Source organism: Oncorhynchus tshawytscha, linkage group LG16 (genome assembly GCF_018296145.1).
Source record: "Oncorhynchus tshawytscha isolate Ot180627B linkage group LG16, Otsh_v2.0, whole genome shotgun sequence".
Taxonomy (NCBI): Eukaryota; Metazoa; Chordata; class Actinopteri; order Salmoniformes; family Salmonidae; genus Oncorhynchus; species Oncorhynchus tshawytscha.
The window spans coordinates 11762349-11778069 of record NC_056444.1 but is presented as its reverse complement, the minus strand read 5'-3'; the positions used below and the strand labels follow the sequence as shown (position 1 = coordinate 11778069).

General features: G+C 43.3%; 1 protein-coding gene across 4 annotated transcripts in view; it reads left to right on the top strand.

Annotated features, from left to right (window-relative positions):
- The window catches only part of LOC112215324 (lethal(3)malignant brain tumor-like protein 4), a 132166-nt gene that overhangs the window by 51168 nt on the left and 65277 nt on the right, over positions 1 to 15721 (top strand). For all 4 annotated transcript variants that reach the window (XM_042298780.1, XM_042298779.1, XM_042298778.1 and 1 more), the window contains exons 13-15: positions 3913 to 4027; positions 7018 to 7129; positions 14677 to 14859. In XM_042298780.1, coding sequence (XP_042154714.1) covers positions 3913 to 4027; positions 7018 to 7129; positions 14677 to 14859 — 410 coding nt within the window. The remainder of the gene's footprint in view (positions 1 to 3912; positions 4028 to 7017; positions 7130 to 14676; positions 14860 to 15721) is intronic.

Here is a 15721-nt window from a genome sequence, read left to right as displayed (position 1 = left end):
AGCTGTCCGGGTGGCTGGTCTCAGATGGATCCTGCAGGTGAAGAACCTGAATGTGGAGGTCCTGGACTGGCTTTTTTTACATGTGGTCTGCGGTTGTGAGGCCGGCTGGACGTAATTCTCTAAAATGATGTTGGAGGTGTTTTATGTTAGAGAACATTCAATTCTCTGGCAACAGCTTCGGTGGACATTCCTTCAGTCAGCATGCCAATTGCACGCTCCCTCAACTTGAGACAAATTGCACATTTTAAAGTGGCCTTTTATTGTCCGCAGCACAAGGTGCACCTGCGTAATGATTATGCTGTTTAATTAGCTTCTTGATATGTCACACCTGTCAGGTGGCTGGATTATCTTGGCAAAGGAGAAATGCTCACTGGCAGGGATGTAAACAAATTTGTGGCAAAAATTTGAGAGAAATACATTTTTGTGCGTATGGAACATTTCTGGGATTTTTTATTTTCTCTCATGAAACATGGGACCAACACTTTACATGTTGCATTTAATATTTTTGTTTAGTATAGTTTGCATATGTTGGAGATTATATATATATATATATCTGTTGACGCCTGCTATAGACCACCCTCTGCCCCCAGCTGTGCTCTGGATACCATATGTGAACTGATTTTCCCCCATCTATCTTCAGAGCTCATGCTGCTAGGCAACCTAAACTGGAACATGCTTAACACCCCAGCCATCCTACAATCTAAGCTTGATGCCCTCAATCTCACACAAATTATCAATGAACCTACCAGGTACCACCCCAAAGCCGTAAACACGGACACCCTCATAAATATCATCCTAACCAACTTGCCCTCTAAATACACCTCTGCTGTTTTCAACCAAGATCTCAGCGATCATTGCCTGCATCCGTAATGGGTCAGCGGTCAAACGACCTCCACTCATCAATGTCAAACACTCCCTGAAACACTTCAGCGAGCAGGCCTTTCTAATCGACTTGGCCGGGGTATCCTGGAAGGATATTGATCTCATCCCGTCAGTAGAGGATGCCTGGTTATGTTTTTTAAATGCCTTCCTCACCATCTTAAATAAGCATGCCCCATTCAATAAATTTAGAACCAGGAACAGATATAGCCCTTGGTTCTCTCCAGATCTGACTGCCTTTAACCAACACAAAAACATCCTATGGCGTTCTGCATTAGCATTGAACAGCCCCCGTGATATGCAACTTTTCAGGGAAGCTAGAAAGCAAAATACACAGGCAGTTAGAAAAGCTAACTTTTTCAAGCAGAAATTTGCTTCCTGTAACACAAACTCAAAAAAGTTCTGGGACACTGTAAAGTCCATGGAGAATAAGAACACCTCCTCCCAGCTGCTCACTGCACTGAGCATATGAAACACTGTCACCACTGATAAATCCACTATAATTGATAATTTCAATAAGCATTTTTCTACGGCTGGCCATGCTTACCACCTGGCTACCCCTACCCCGGTCAACAGCACTGCACCCCCCACAGCAACTCGCCCAAGCCTTCCCCATTTCTCCTTCTCCCAAATCCAATCAGCTGATGTTCTGAAAGAGCTGCAAAATCTGGACCCCTACAAATCAGCCGGCTAGACAATCTGGACCCTTTCTTTCTAAAATTATCTGTCAAAATTGTTGCAACTCCTATTACTAGCCTGTTCAACCTGTCTTTCATGTCGTCTAAGATTCCCAAAAATTGGAAAGCAGCTGCGGTCAGCCCCCTCTTCAAAGGGGACACACACTCTTGACCCAAACTGCTACAGACCTATATCTATCCTCCCCTGCCTTTCTAAGGTTTTCGAAAGCCAAGTAAATAAACAGATTACCGACCATTTCGAATCCCACCATACCTTCTCCGCGATGCAATCTGGTTTCAGAGCTGGTCAGGAATGCACCTCAATGACGCTCAAGGTCCTAAACGATATCATAACCTCCATTGATAAGAAACAATACTGTGCAGCCGTATTCATTGACCTGGCCAAGGCTTTCGACACTGTCAATCACCACATCCTCATAGGCAGACTCGATAGCCTTGGTTTCTCAAATGATTGCCTCGCCTGGTTCACCAACTACTTCTCTGATAGAGTTCAGTGTGTCAAATCGGAGGGCCTGTTGTCCGAGCTTCTGGCCGTCTCTATGGGGGTGCCACAGGGTTCAATTCTTGGATCGACTCTCTTCTCTGTATACATCAATGATGTCGCTCTTGCTGCTGGTGAGTCTCTGATCCACCTCTACGCAGACGACACCATTCTGTATACTTCTGGCCCTTCTTTGGACACTGTGTTAACAACCCTCCAGACGAGCTTCAATGCCATACAACTCTCCTTCAGTGGCCTCCAATTGCTCTTAAATACAACTAAAACGAAATGCATGCTCTTCAACCAATCGCTACCTGCCCGCCCGTCCAACATCACTACACTGGACGGTTCTGACTTAGAATATGTGGACAACTACAAATACCGAGGTGTCTGGTTAGACTGTAAACTCTCCTTCCAGACTCACATCCAACATTTCCAATCCAAAGTTAAATCTAGAATTGGCTTCCTATTTCGCAACAAAGCATCCTTCACTCATGCTGCCAAACATACCCTTGTAAAACTGACCATCCTACCGATCCTCGACTTCAGCGATGTCATTTACAAAATAGCCTCCAATACCCTACTCAATAAATTGGATGCAGTCTATCACAGTGCCATCCGTTGTGTCACCAAAGCCCCTTATACTACCCACCACTGCGACCTGTACGCTCTCGTTGGCTGGCCCTCGCTTGATACTCGTCGCCAAACCCACTGGGCCCAGATCATCTACAAGACCCTGCTAGTAAAGTCCCCCCTTATCTCAGCTTGCTGATCACCATAGCAGCACCCACCTGTAGCACTCGCTCCAGCAGGTATATCTCTCTGCTCACCCCAAAACCAATTCTTCCTTTGGCCGCCTCTCCTTCCAGTTCTCTGCTGCCGATGACTGGAACGAACTACAAAAATCTCTGAAACTGGAAACACTTATCTCCCTCACTAGCTTTAAGCACCAGTTGTCAGAGCAGCTCACATATTACTGCACCTGTACATAACCTAATTATAATTTAGCCCAAACAACTACCTCTTCCCCTACTGTATTTATTTATTTTGCTCCTTTGCACCCAATTATTTCTTTCTACTTTGCACATTCTTCCACTGCAAATCTACCATTCCAGTGTTTTACTTGCTATATTGTATTTACTTTGCCACCATGGCCTTTTTTTGCCTTTACCTCCCTTATCTCACCTCATTTGCTCACATTGTATATAGAATTATTTTTCTACTGTATTATTGACTGTATGTTTGTTTTACTCCATGTGTAACTCTGTTGTTGTATGTGTCGAACTGCTTTGCATTATCTTGGCCAGGTCGCAATTGTAAATGAGAACTTGTTCTCAACTTGCCTACCTGGTTAAATAAAGCTGGGGGAAAAAAAAAATATATATATATATATATATATTTTTTTTTTTCCCCAGCTTTATATATATATTTATTTATTACAGGGCACATTTGTAAAAGAGCCCTATGTCACAATATGTCTTCCCTGTTCAAATAAAGGTTAAATAAATAAATAAAAATAATCAGATCTACAATGCATTCCATTGTAGTTTCGAAGAGTCCTCTATTAGGAGTAGGTACTGTATTTTGAACCAGCTCTATGATCGTTAAACTTGGTGTTCTAAAATTTTTGTTTACTTCGGTCTTTAAATATTTGAAGTTTATTCAATACAAATTTCATTTGACTCTACATGATCACAGCACACTTTATGAAGAACAATGATATACTAATGTGGTTGTTTCTATCTCTGTGTGTATCAATTTCTCTCTTTCTCTCGGTCTTTGTGTGTCTGTGTCTTGCTCTCTGTGTGTGTGTGTGTGTGTGTGTGTGTGTGGGTCTCTCTCTGTATCAATCAGATCCATTTTGATGGCTGGCACGAGAAGTTTGACTTCTGGGTGGACTCTGACCTGCCGGACCTTCACCCTGTGGGCTGGTGTGCCCGGACAGGTCACCCCCTGGAACCCCCCCTCTGTGAGTTCACAACCCTTTTTGTGTGTGTGTGTGTGTGTGTGTGTGTGTGTGCGTCAGTGCATGCATGAGCTTGTGTTTTTCTCTGTGTGTGCGCACATCTGCGAATGTGCACTCTTCACTAACCGTTCCACCTCCCAACACCCTCACCTACACACAAACCAGTAGACTCCATTCTTCTCAAGGATCATTCCATAGCCCATGTATTGACCCTGTCCCTTTCAGAGGTAAATCTCACTGACATTAGAGCACAGCTGATAGAATGGTGCAAAGTATTTTCTATGGCACAGGGATTTGTAGTGCGCTCTAAATCTTCATATACAGCCCCAAAACAAATGTTTTTTTCCATTTACAAGTAGTCCTTCGTTGTGATTGACAGGTTGCCACAGTGCATGAAATGTCTTGACCTTGAAAATGTCTTGATCTTCAAAGAATGCCATCTGTTTTTCTCTTTCAATGTTGGCCGTGATTAGTTCTTCTTGACGTTTTACCGTTGTTTTTAGGGGTAGAATATAAAATGGCTGCAACGGAAAACAAGTTTAGAAATAAGAAACACAAGTCTAATCTTATTCCAAGTGGAGGACTCATCTCCTTCAGAGACTGTAACAAATCACTTCACTTCCCCCTTTGGGTTAACACGTCTGGGACGACCAATGAAATGTGTCTGTGCATGAGTATGTCGAGGAGAAAGAAGTTGTTTAATCTTGGCAACAGCAATACAGGCCATAAACCTGACTTGAATACCATAGATCTTATTTTGGTTTGTGGTAGAAGTTTGGTGGGTGATGTATTATGGCAAAGTACATTTTGGATGTCGCTCTAGAGGTCTTAATCTCTTCATTTTGGAAATCTACCACATAAGCAAAGCCTTAAGGGCTATATGTCTACCCTGACACACAAAATATGTATTGGTCTACCCCAGTTAACCCTGTGTAAGGCCTTTTCCATTCATTGTAACCTAGTTTTAGTTACTCATCACGCATGGGTTACATGTACCACTGATACCTGTACCACTGACTGCAGTTGCTGATACAAGTTAACCTACTACTTGCCTATTGGCTAAATCAAACAATGAAAATGTATTATGAAGCCAAGATCAATGATAGAACGAATTATGGGAAAAAAAACTTTGGACTACTTTTAAATGAAATTACTGGCAGAAAGACAATTTTAAACTCCATCTTTCATTGAATCAGATGGCTTATTCATCACAAAACCATTTGATGTTGCAAATTATTTTAATGATTACTTAATTGGCGAAATGGGCAAACTTAGGCAGGAAATGCCAACAACGGACAGTGAGCCATCGTATTCATGAATAAAAAAACTAATGATGGAAAAAAAGCACTAAGTTAGAATTTTGTAAAGTTTGTGTGGGAGAGGTGGAATTATTGTTATTGATCAATAATGACAAACCTCCTGGCATTGACAACTTAGATGGAAAGCTACTGAAGATGGTTGCTGACTCTAAAGCCAAAGCAAACTGTTGGATATAATGGTGTTTTACCAAATACAATGCTATTTCTCTGTAAACAAATTGACAACGGACTTTCAGCGTGCTTATAGAGAAGGGCACTCAACATGTACTGAACTGACACAAATGACTGATGATTGGTTGAAGGAAATTGATAATAAGAAGATTGTGGGAGCTGTACTGTTAGATTTCAGTACAGCCTTTTAAATTATTGACCATAACCTGTTGTTGATAAAACGTAGGTGTTATGGCTTTTCAACTTCTGCCATATCGTGGATTCAGAGCTATCTTTCTTTAATGGAAGCTTCTCTAATGTCAAAAATGTGAAGTGTGGTGTACCGCAGGATAGCGCTCTAGGCCCTCTTTTCTATTTTGACCAATGACAGGCAACTGGCATTAAACAAAGCCTGTGTATCCATTTATGCTGATGATTCAACCATATACCTGTCAGCATCCACAGCTAATGATGATGATAATGATAATATAATAATAATGATGTCACTGAAACCCTTAACAAAGAGTTCCAGTCTGTTTTGGAATGGGTGGCCAGTAATCAAACTGGTCCTGAACATCTCTAAAACTAAGAGCATTGTATTTGGTGCAAATCAAGTTCTAGACCTCAGCTGAATCTGGTAATGAATGGTGTGGCTGTTGAACAAGTTGAGGGGACTAAATGACTTGGCGTTACCTTAGATTGTAAACTGTCATGGTCAAAACTTATAGATTCAGTGGTTGTAAAGCTGGGGAGAGGTCTGTCTGTAATAAAGAGATGTTCTGCTTTTATGACGCCTCACTCCAAAAATCAAGTCCTGCAGGGTCTAGTTTTGTCTTATCTTGATTATTGTCCAGCCATGTGGTCAAGTGCTGCAAAGAAAGACCTAGTGAGCTGCAGCTGGCCCAGAACAGAGCGGCACATCTCTTCATTGTAATCAGAGGGCTAATACAGATTCTTTGCCAGTCTCTCTTGGCTAAGAGTTGAGGAGAGACTGACTGCATCACTTCTTCTTCCATATCAGAAACATGAATGTGTTAAATTCCAACTTAAGCACAGATCTGACATTTTCACACTTACCCAACCAGACATACCACCAGGGGTCTTTTCACAGTCCCCAAATCCAGAACAAATTCAAGAAAACGTACAGTATTATATAGAGCCATTATTGCATCAAACTCTCATTTCATATTGCTCAAATGAACAGCAGACCTGGTTTCAAAAAACAGATAAAGCAACACCTCACGGCACAACGCCTCTCCCCTATTGGACCTAGATAGCCTAAATATCAATACATACACACAAACTATCTGCCGTTTTTTAAAATGTCAGTATGTCGTTCTGTCCTTGAGCTGTTCTTGTTTATTAATGTTGTCATGTTTTGTGTTGAACCTATAAAGAGTAGCTGCTGCTTTCACAACTGTTAATGGGGATCCTAAGAAAATACCAAACACCAAAAACAATTGAGCATTATCCTCAAATGAAGCAAGGCTTGTGATTGTTGGTTTTGTTTTCGTCCCCATGCAGCACATGCAGGATCTTCTGACCTTAAGAGCTCCGTGACCCAGGGAGTGTGTCCCACCCCGGGCTGCAGGGGCGTGGGCCACATCAAAGGGGCCAAATACACAGGACACCACAGGTAAGACAACCGTTGATGACAACACTGTCTGACACTATGGCCCGGTCCAGTAACAACCCTAATCTCTAAAGCACTTTGTGGAGATCTGAAAGGATTGAAAGGGATGAGCAATGTGTTATTAGCTCCACCTTGCTCTCTGAAAGCAGGGTTCTACACTGACTTTTTACACTGGTGGTATTGGTGTTACCAACTTTTTCAGTTTGTGGCACCAGCACATGATTTGGTCGCCCAAAATATATATTTTTTAATAATTGATAATGGCCCTGCCTATGTCCCGTAATGTGCCTGCATTTCATAAAGAACCAGGCAAATAATAGCTAGCCATCTTTTAAATTAGCAAGCCCTTGTGTTCTTACATTGATTTAGATACTGGAACAGCAAAGAAAATAGACTGTTAAAATAATACCACAATGACGGAGAACAAAGAAACGGGGGGGACTGATTTCCCCCAGTTAAGGTTTTCACTCTCAATCACTTTTTTTAATAGAAAAACAAACTAAATTTGATGTTTTAAAGTCCACAACAAAGCTTATTTACAGTTGTAAATATGTACCATATATATTATTGTCCCATTCACTCCTCTTGATCTGCACTGGAGCTCGTACCTTAAGAATTTCACTGTACTCCGCAACTACATCTGTGACCCTGTGCATGTGACTAATAAATACTCTAAACTAAACCACGTCAGGGGATCATTTTTTTGGGGGGCTGGGATAAATTTGAGAAATGCATTTTACCCTTGTAATTCCGGTGCGCACCGGACAGACAGTTGTTTGGTTAGCGATGTTTCTGTAGCGCACTTGTGATGGAGTTTTCCAAAAAACTGGAGTGATGCAAATAATCATGTTTCTGCCAGGTAGGTATAGGCCACTTTGTAGTTACCTTTTCATTACCTTTCCATCTACCCTAAAATGGTTAGTCTATCATTAGCATCGCTAACGGCTAATCAAAGTGATAGACATGCAGTTGAAGTCGGAAGTTTACATACACCTTAGCCAAATGCATTTAAACTCAGTTTTTCACAATTCCAGACTATTCCTGACATTTAATCCTAGTAACAATTCCCTGTCTTAAGTCAGTTAGGATCACCACTTTATTTTAAGAATGTGAAATGTCAGAATAATAGTCGAGTGTGATTGATTTATTTCAGCTTTTGGGTCAGAAGTTTACATACATACACTCAATTAGTATTTGGTAGAATTGCCTTTAAATTGTTTAACTTGGGTCAAATGTTTCAGGTAGCCTTCCACAAGCTTCCCACAATAAGTTGGGTGAATTTTGGCCCATTCCTCCTGACAGAGCTGGTTTGTGACCAAGATTTAAATTCCTGACTTATGTCTTGAGATGTTGCTTCAATATATCCACATCATTTTCCTTCCACATGATGCCATCTACTTTGTGAAGTGCATCAGTCCCTCCTGCAGCAAAGCACCCCCACAACATGATGCTGCCACCCCAGTGCTTCACGGTTGCGATGGTGTTCTTCAGCTTGCAAGTCTACCCCTTTTTCCTCCTATCATAATGGTCATTATGGCTAAACAGTTCTATTTTTGTTTCATCAGACCAGAGGACATTTCTCCAAAATGTACAATCTTTGTCCCCATGTGCAGTTGCAAACCATAGTCTGTCTTTTATGGCGGTTTTGAAGCAGTGACTTCTTCCTTGCTGAGCGGCCTTTCAGGGTATGTTTTACAGGACTCGTTTTACTGTGGATATAGATACTGTTGTACCTGTTTTCCGCCAGCATATTCACAAGGTCATTTGCTGCTGTTCTGGGATTGATTTGCTCTTTTCGCACCAAATTATCTCTAGGAGACAGAACGCGTCTCCTTCCTGAGCGATATGACGGCTGCGTGGTCCCACGGTATTTATACGTGCGTACTATTGTTTGTACAGATGAACGTTGTACCTTCAGGCATTTGGAAATTGCTCCCAATGATGAACCAGACTTGTGGAGGTCTACAATTGTTTTTCTGAGGTCTTGACAGATTTCTTTTGATTTTCACATGATGTCAAGCAAAGAGGCACTGAGTTTGAAGGTAGGCCTTGAAATGCATCCACAGGTACACCTCCAATTGAGCACTTGATTTGCTTTCCGGGACCGCCGGGAAGGTGGGTTTGTACCTTCAGAATGGGAACAATTCACCTACTTAGCGAGCAGGTCAGCTGAAACGGGTGCACCTACCACCAACAGCACGAGATGAATAAAAACAAATAGAAACGCAAGGCTTTATAGTTGTTGTTTTTGATCAACCGGTTGATGACCACTGGCCTAGATTGAAAATAGAATTATTACAATATTTTTTCACTGGCCTAAGCTGCCCACTGACGGGGATGATTGACTGGCCCGGAGAGTTTCCTTAAACCTCTCCTGTCTTGAGTCCAGGGGAATTCCCGGGCCGTATTAGTTTCCTTAAACCTCTCCTGTCTTGGGCCATATTTGCCTCTACAGAAAGTTGGTTTATTTTGGTTAATTACATTTTACTGCTTTTAAATAAATCATGATGGCAAAAATGTAAAATAAAGGTTATTGTGAACTAAAAATGCAACTGTTTTGGTTGCAGTATCGAACCCCTGATAGGCTTGGAAGGACGTTCAGCATATTGCTTATACCTTTCTGGTATAGCTAAGGATGGTTTGGGCCAGACCTACGCCCAGCTTGGCTTTCCTGATAGAATGTCACCATTGTTTAGGGGCATCATTTATATTTGCTCAATTTGCTGTTTGTTCCATTGATCCAGATTAGTTACCTCAAATGAAGGTATTATCCACCAGCAGCTGGGGTTGGCAAGGTGAGACTTGGACGCTGTTGTCATTGGGTAATAGATAAGCTGCCGGTTGGTTGGCTCCATGCAACAACAGTGAGGTTGTAGGAGTGCCTCCACAAAGGGGAGGCTGATGAAGCCTGGGGAAGCCAACCCTGTAGCCTACCCTCCTCACTGTCTCTCTCGCTGTCTCTCCCTCATTGAGCATCTGTCTGAGGATTCCTCTCTACCCTGTAGCCTACCCTTCTCTCTTGTGTCTCTCTCCCTGAGCATCTCTTTCTCTCTCGCTCTCTTTCTCTCTTGATCTCATTCCCTTTCTTTCTTTCTCTCTCACTCTTTATTTTTATTTCTCTCTCGTGCTCTCTCTCTCTCTCTCTCTCTCTCTCCCCCCTGAGCATCTGTCTGAGGATTCAACTCGCCCTCTGCTATTTTTGTACCACACCTTTTCCAAGGATGTAATCAACGCTGAATGTAATGAGAGACCATGCATATTCTTCTCTCCCCGGCCCTCTCCACTTGTGGGATCCTCCTGAAAGACCAATGATTACAATGGCTCCTGACCGACTCCTCATCCACAGTACCATTCTACGTATAAGCCCTGCTGCTGCAGAAAAAAAAAAATCCACCACGTTTTAGAAAACCTGTCTCGAACCCAACCTCATTAGCAACTCATTTGCATTCTATATGCATGCATTAAAATGAAGTAGAAATGTAATCGCCTCTTTTGTTACGACAGACTTAAATATGTTTCTCTCTGAAAGGTTGAGGTTTTCTCCCTATTATCTTTATGATAAAAAAGAAAGAAAGCCACTCACTCCCTCCCATAAAAGTGTATTCCGTCATTTCTGCAGTTGTAACGGCTTTCTTCCATCGAAGGAGAGGAGGACCAAAATGCAGCGTAGTTCGTGTTCAACATGTTTAATAAAAGACGATAACGTGAACACTACACAAATACAAAATAACAAACGTGCCAAAACCCGAAACAGTCCGATCTGGTGCAGAGAACACAAAGACAGGAAACAACCACCCACAAACCCCAACACAAAACAAGCTACCTAAATATGGTTCCCAATCAGAGACAATGACTAACACCTGCCTCTGATTGAGAACCATATCAGGCCATACATAGAAACGGACAAACTAGACACACAACATAGAATGCCCACCCAGCTCACGTCCTGACCAACACTAAAACAAGGAAAACACAAAAGCAGTACATGGAAGCTAGTGTATTTAATACCCCCGCACGGCAGTACGCTCCAGCACGCTCCAGCAGCCTTAATCTTTTTTTTTTTTTTACCCCGTTTTCTCCCCAATTTCGTGGTATCCAATTGTTTAGTAGCTACTATCTTGTCTCATCGCTACAACTCCCGTACGGGCTCGGGAGAGACGAAGGTTGAAAGTCATGCGTCCTCCGATACACAACCCAACCAAGCCGCACTGCTTCTTAACACAGCGCACATCCAACCCGGAACCCAGCCGCACCAATGTGCCGGAGGAAACACCATGCAACCTTGGTTAGCGCGCACTGCGCCCGGCCCGCCACAGGAGTCGCTGGTGCGCGATGAGACAAGGTTATCCCTACCGGCCAACCCCTCCCTAACCCGGACAACGCTAGGCCAATTGTGCGTCACCCCACGGACCTCCCAGTCGCGGCTGGTTACAACAGAGCCTGGGCACGAACCCAGAGTCTCTGGTGGCACAGCTGGTGCTGCAGTACAGCGCCCTTAACCACCGCGCCACCCGGGAGGCCCAGCCTTAATCATTTTGTTGAAAAGTGTTATTTTAATTTCCCGAGCCCGTTATTGGTGAAGAGGTAATGTTATCTTGGTGTGAAGTTTGGTATTTCCTTGGAGATTACCTGATGAGGTAGCTGGAGTTCATGTACTGTTTGAGCGAGCAGTTATGCAATCTCATTAACCCACGTGAATATTTATAAAATGGTGCATTTACTTGGAAGAAAAAAAAAATTATGATAAAACTTGTATGCGTTGAGGGACCTTTGACCTTTTTATACATTATATTGGTTATTTAACATTTTGACCTTAAAGGGTCAGCTTATGACCCCGCACAAAAACTAGTCATGTCGATTTCCATCGAGATCACCTTGAGATAACGTGATTGGAAAGGGCCCGCTTTAGCTCTTTCCTGAATTTCAGAACAATCCGGCACGACCCTTTCCTCAAATTGATCTTATCTCTTCTCTTATCTGCATTGGAGGAAAGGACACAGAGTATGGTGACAGACCCATCTCCTTCTTTGCAATGCTCACTTCTGCTGCTGCAGTCTATTTCTGAGCTCCTCCTGCTTCAGTTGCTAGTGGTTCTGCTGTCCCATCATGCATCATTCCATTTTAATGAACACAAGCATTGTGGATTTCCACAGCGGGAGTCAACATAAATTGTCTCGTCCCGGGCTTAAAGTCTCCAGTCTGCAGAAGGCTCAGTTCCAATACCCTTATAAAACATTTACATAACTGTGTTTCTCCTTGGTCCGCGCTACGGTTTAGTTGGTCCCAAGGCGGCAGAGGGGATAGTTGTGTGTGCGTGTGAAGTTATGGCAGCAGATACCGGTTTGTGTGTGTGTGTGTGTGTGTGTGTGTGAGGAGAAACGCATTGTGTTAGCAGCTCAGCAGTAAACGCATAATAACTTAATTAATTACTATATCTGTAAGTACGTAAATAACAAAAACAGATTTAGCTGTTGTGTATCTTTCTCGGTGCAACATTTTCTAGATTTACCCCAGTATCCTTCCAACAGGGTTCTCTCTCTCTCTCGCTCGTTCTCTCTCTCGCTCTCTCTCTTGCTCTCTCTCTCGTTCTCGCTCTCTCTCTTGCTCTCTCGCTCATAAGTCTTCTTATCTACTCCTGTTTCCAGTGGAATTTCGTCAAATTCATGGCCAGACTTGAGATGCGTAAAAGGAGCATATGGATTGTAGTGGAGCGTGAAGACTGTATGATGGGGTTAGAGGAACTCCTCTTCGTCGTCTGACCTCTCACTCCTATGCCCTGAAAGAAACTAGCTGTACGTACCAGTCTTTCCTCTACCATTTTATATAGGCGGTACGGCCGCCCACTTAGCTCTGTTGGCCCCCTAAGCTGACAGAGTTTGGCCACTTGGTTGACAGTTGTCATGTCAAAGCATGCCTGGATATGTTGCTTTGGGGATGTCCTGCCTTGAAAATAATAATGCGGAAAACAAACGAGAGCAGTTGGCCCTCACCCCAGTGACTTGCTTCAGTTGCTTGCTGTGACACTTTTGGGGACCCCTCTTCCACTCGTTACTGTCTTTTGTCGGTCATGGTTGGCCAGCTTTTCAGCCATCAGAATGTGAGAGTTTCCAGCTGTATCTGTAGATCTATACTCTCCCACTGTTCGCCAAGGCCTTAAACGGGAACTTCAAGGTTTTTGGCAATGAGGCCCCTTTGTCTACTTCCCCAGAGATTAACCCATTGATGTAACTTGTATGTCTCTGCCTGCAGTTTGAAGGAGGTTGTTAACTAGCGTTAGCGCAATTGCTAACTATTGCTAGCAGATACCATAGACTTTCAGTCATTGCACTAACGCTAGTTAGCATTGGCTCATACTGGACGCAGAGACATAAAAATGCCCAAATCCCGAAGTATCCCTTTAAAAGATAAGTACAGCTTCAACTTGAAAGAAGTGGAGTCTGCTAATTCTGCAGTTGGGGCTGCAGGTCCCCTCGGGTCTGTGTGGAAAGGTAAGAGATGCTACACATCTCTGTTTATAAGGGCAGTATATTTGAGGTATTACTCAGTCTTTCATCACCAATGTTCTCTTAGTCAGTCATGGGGTGTGTGTGCGTGTGTGTGTATATATATGTGTGTGTGTTACGAGAACAGCGTCACCTTCCCAGCCAGCCAGATGGAGTTCCATCCCCAGATGTGAATGCGTTAAGTCCCCAAAATAAAGAGTTTCACAGTTCTCTCCTGTCAATGACACAGCATCAAGCTAATTAGTATCAGAACCCTCAGAGGTATTAGACAAATATCAATGGAAAAACATTGAAGAGCTCTCTCTCTCTCTGTATCTCTGTCTCCCTCTCTTTATCTATCTTTCACTCCATTTCATACTTCATTTGCTGCATTCTCTCATTTCTTCATCACATTTTTTGGCCTCTTCATTGTGGTTTGTAATGTATTTTTCATGTTTATTTCAAGGTTTGTCTTCTTGCTGTTTTGTGGAACGTTGTTGCCGCTTGAGTCACGGTCTAAAGTGGAATTCACTGAACTAAAATAAGTATGGGAGGGAGGGGAGAGGAATAGGGGGAAGCGGGAGGGGAGAGGAAGAGGTGGGAGTGGGAGAGGAAGAGAGCGGGGAAAGGAGTTGAATCCTCAGACATACAGAGCTAGCCTCGGAATTTCTAAACGAGTGATTTGCTGCAGAAAATGTGCTCTAGTCCAGCAAAGCCTAGAGATTCATATAATTAAATACTTTGAACAGCCACACAATAGCAATATGTCTCTACTCTTTACTGTTTCTGATGGCCTGGAACTCGGCACCACGCGCTGAGCAGTTTTTACACTGGTTTTCTCCGCATCGTAATTTTGAAGGGCCGGTTTGACTAATAGGCTGTGACAGACTGGGCCAAACGTGTCCTGCTGCTGCTTCCTGGGCTGGCCGACTGAGAAGTGCATGAGCTTGACGCCCTTTCTTTTCTCTCTCGCTCTTTCTCTTCCTGGCTCAATCTTTCTGTCTACTTTTCTCTGTCTCTGTCACTCTCTCTCTTCTCTCTCTCACCCCTCCCTCCTCCTCTCCACAGTGCCTTTGGCTGTCCCTACTCTGACATCAACATGAAGAAGGAGGCCGTGCTGCCCGACCGTCTGGGCGGCGAGAAGCAGATCACCTTTGTCCCTGTGCACTTTGTCCAGAAGACCAAGAGGCTGTGCACCGCCGATGATCAGGAGGAAGCCACTCCACCCCAGGATGTTCCCATGGAGACCAGGTGAGGGGGTGTGATGTCATTGTGATGACGCGTCAGGGTGGCCAGCTGGCCCTGTTTGAAACGGGTTAAAATTCTTCCTTCCATCCTCACTAATGAAAGCTTTCACCCATCCTGACATGTCAGATATAAGCGATGAGTGTAGGAGGAAGGGATGCATTTTTAGTCTTTAAACACTGTGTCGGTGTCGCCATCCAACTGAGATTTCTAATTGAAACTGCCTACAGCCTTGGAATGAGGGAAGATTTGGCTAAATGCAATCCAATGTAATTTAACCATTGTCTCACATTCCACTGAAGGAACCCGATTCTGTTCTAATCTAGCAAAGGAGCAGCTGTCATGACATTTTTAAGGCTTTATCTAAAAGGCATAAGAGAGGACCGCACGCCACTCTCTGCAAATTCCAAGGTGACAATGTTTCCGTCCAGCGATGGAGTCGGAGACGAGGCAGATCACGTGATGTTGACTTCTCTGTCAGATACGTTTTTAAGGGCGGTGAATTGCATTTTCCCACCGTGTCCACAGCAGATACATAAGTGTTTAGAATCAGAAGTGTTTGGTTAAATGCCGACTCAGCACCGCTGATCGGCTTAGTTTACACGCTGCTCAGAGGGATTTTCTGCAATTGCTTTGGGTCTGCTCCATTCGTCTAGGCCCGGTCGGGCTGTGGATGGCTAGCCTGCCAGAGTTTACAGTAGGAAGCTTTTCAAGTCTAATAGCCTAACGGGAGCCGAGCTGTGATGGACAGTTTTAATATAAAACAAACTCGATTATCAACTCCGAGGCGTCTTTAATGTTTCGGATGTAATGTCAGATTAAAATTTCATTTGTCGGGCTGTTTAGAGAAGCTAATTAAAGTAATGCT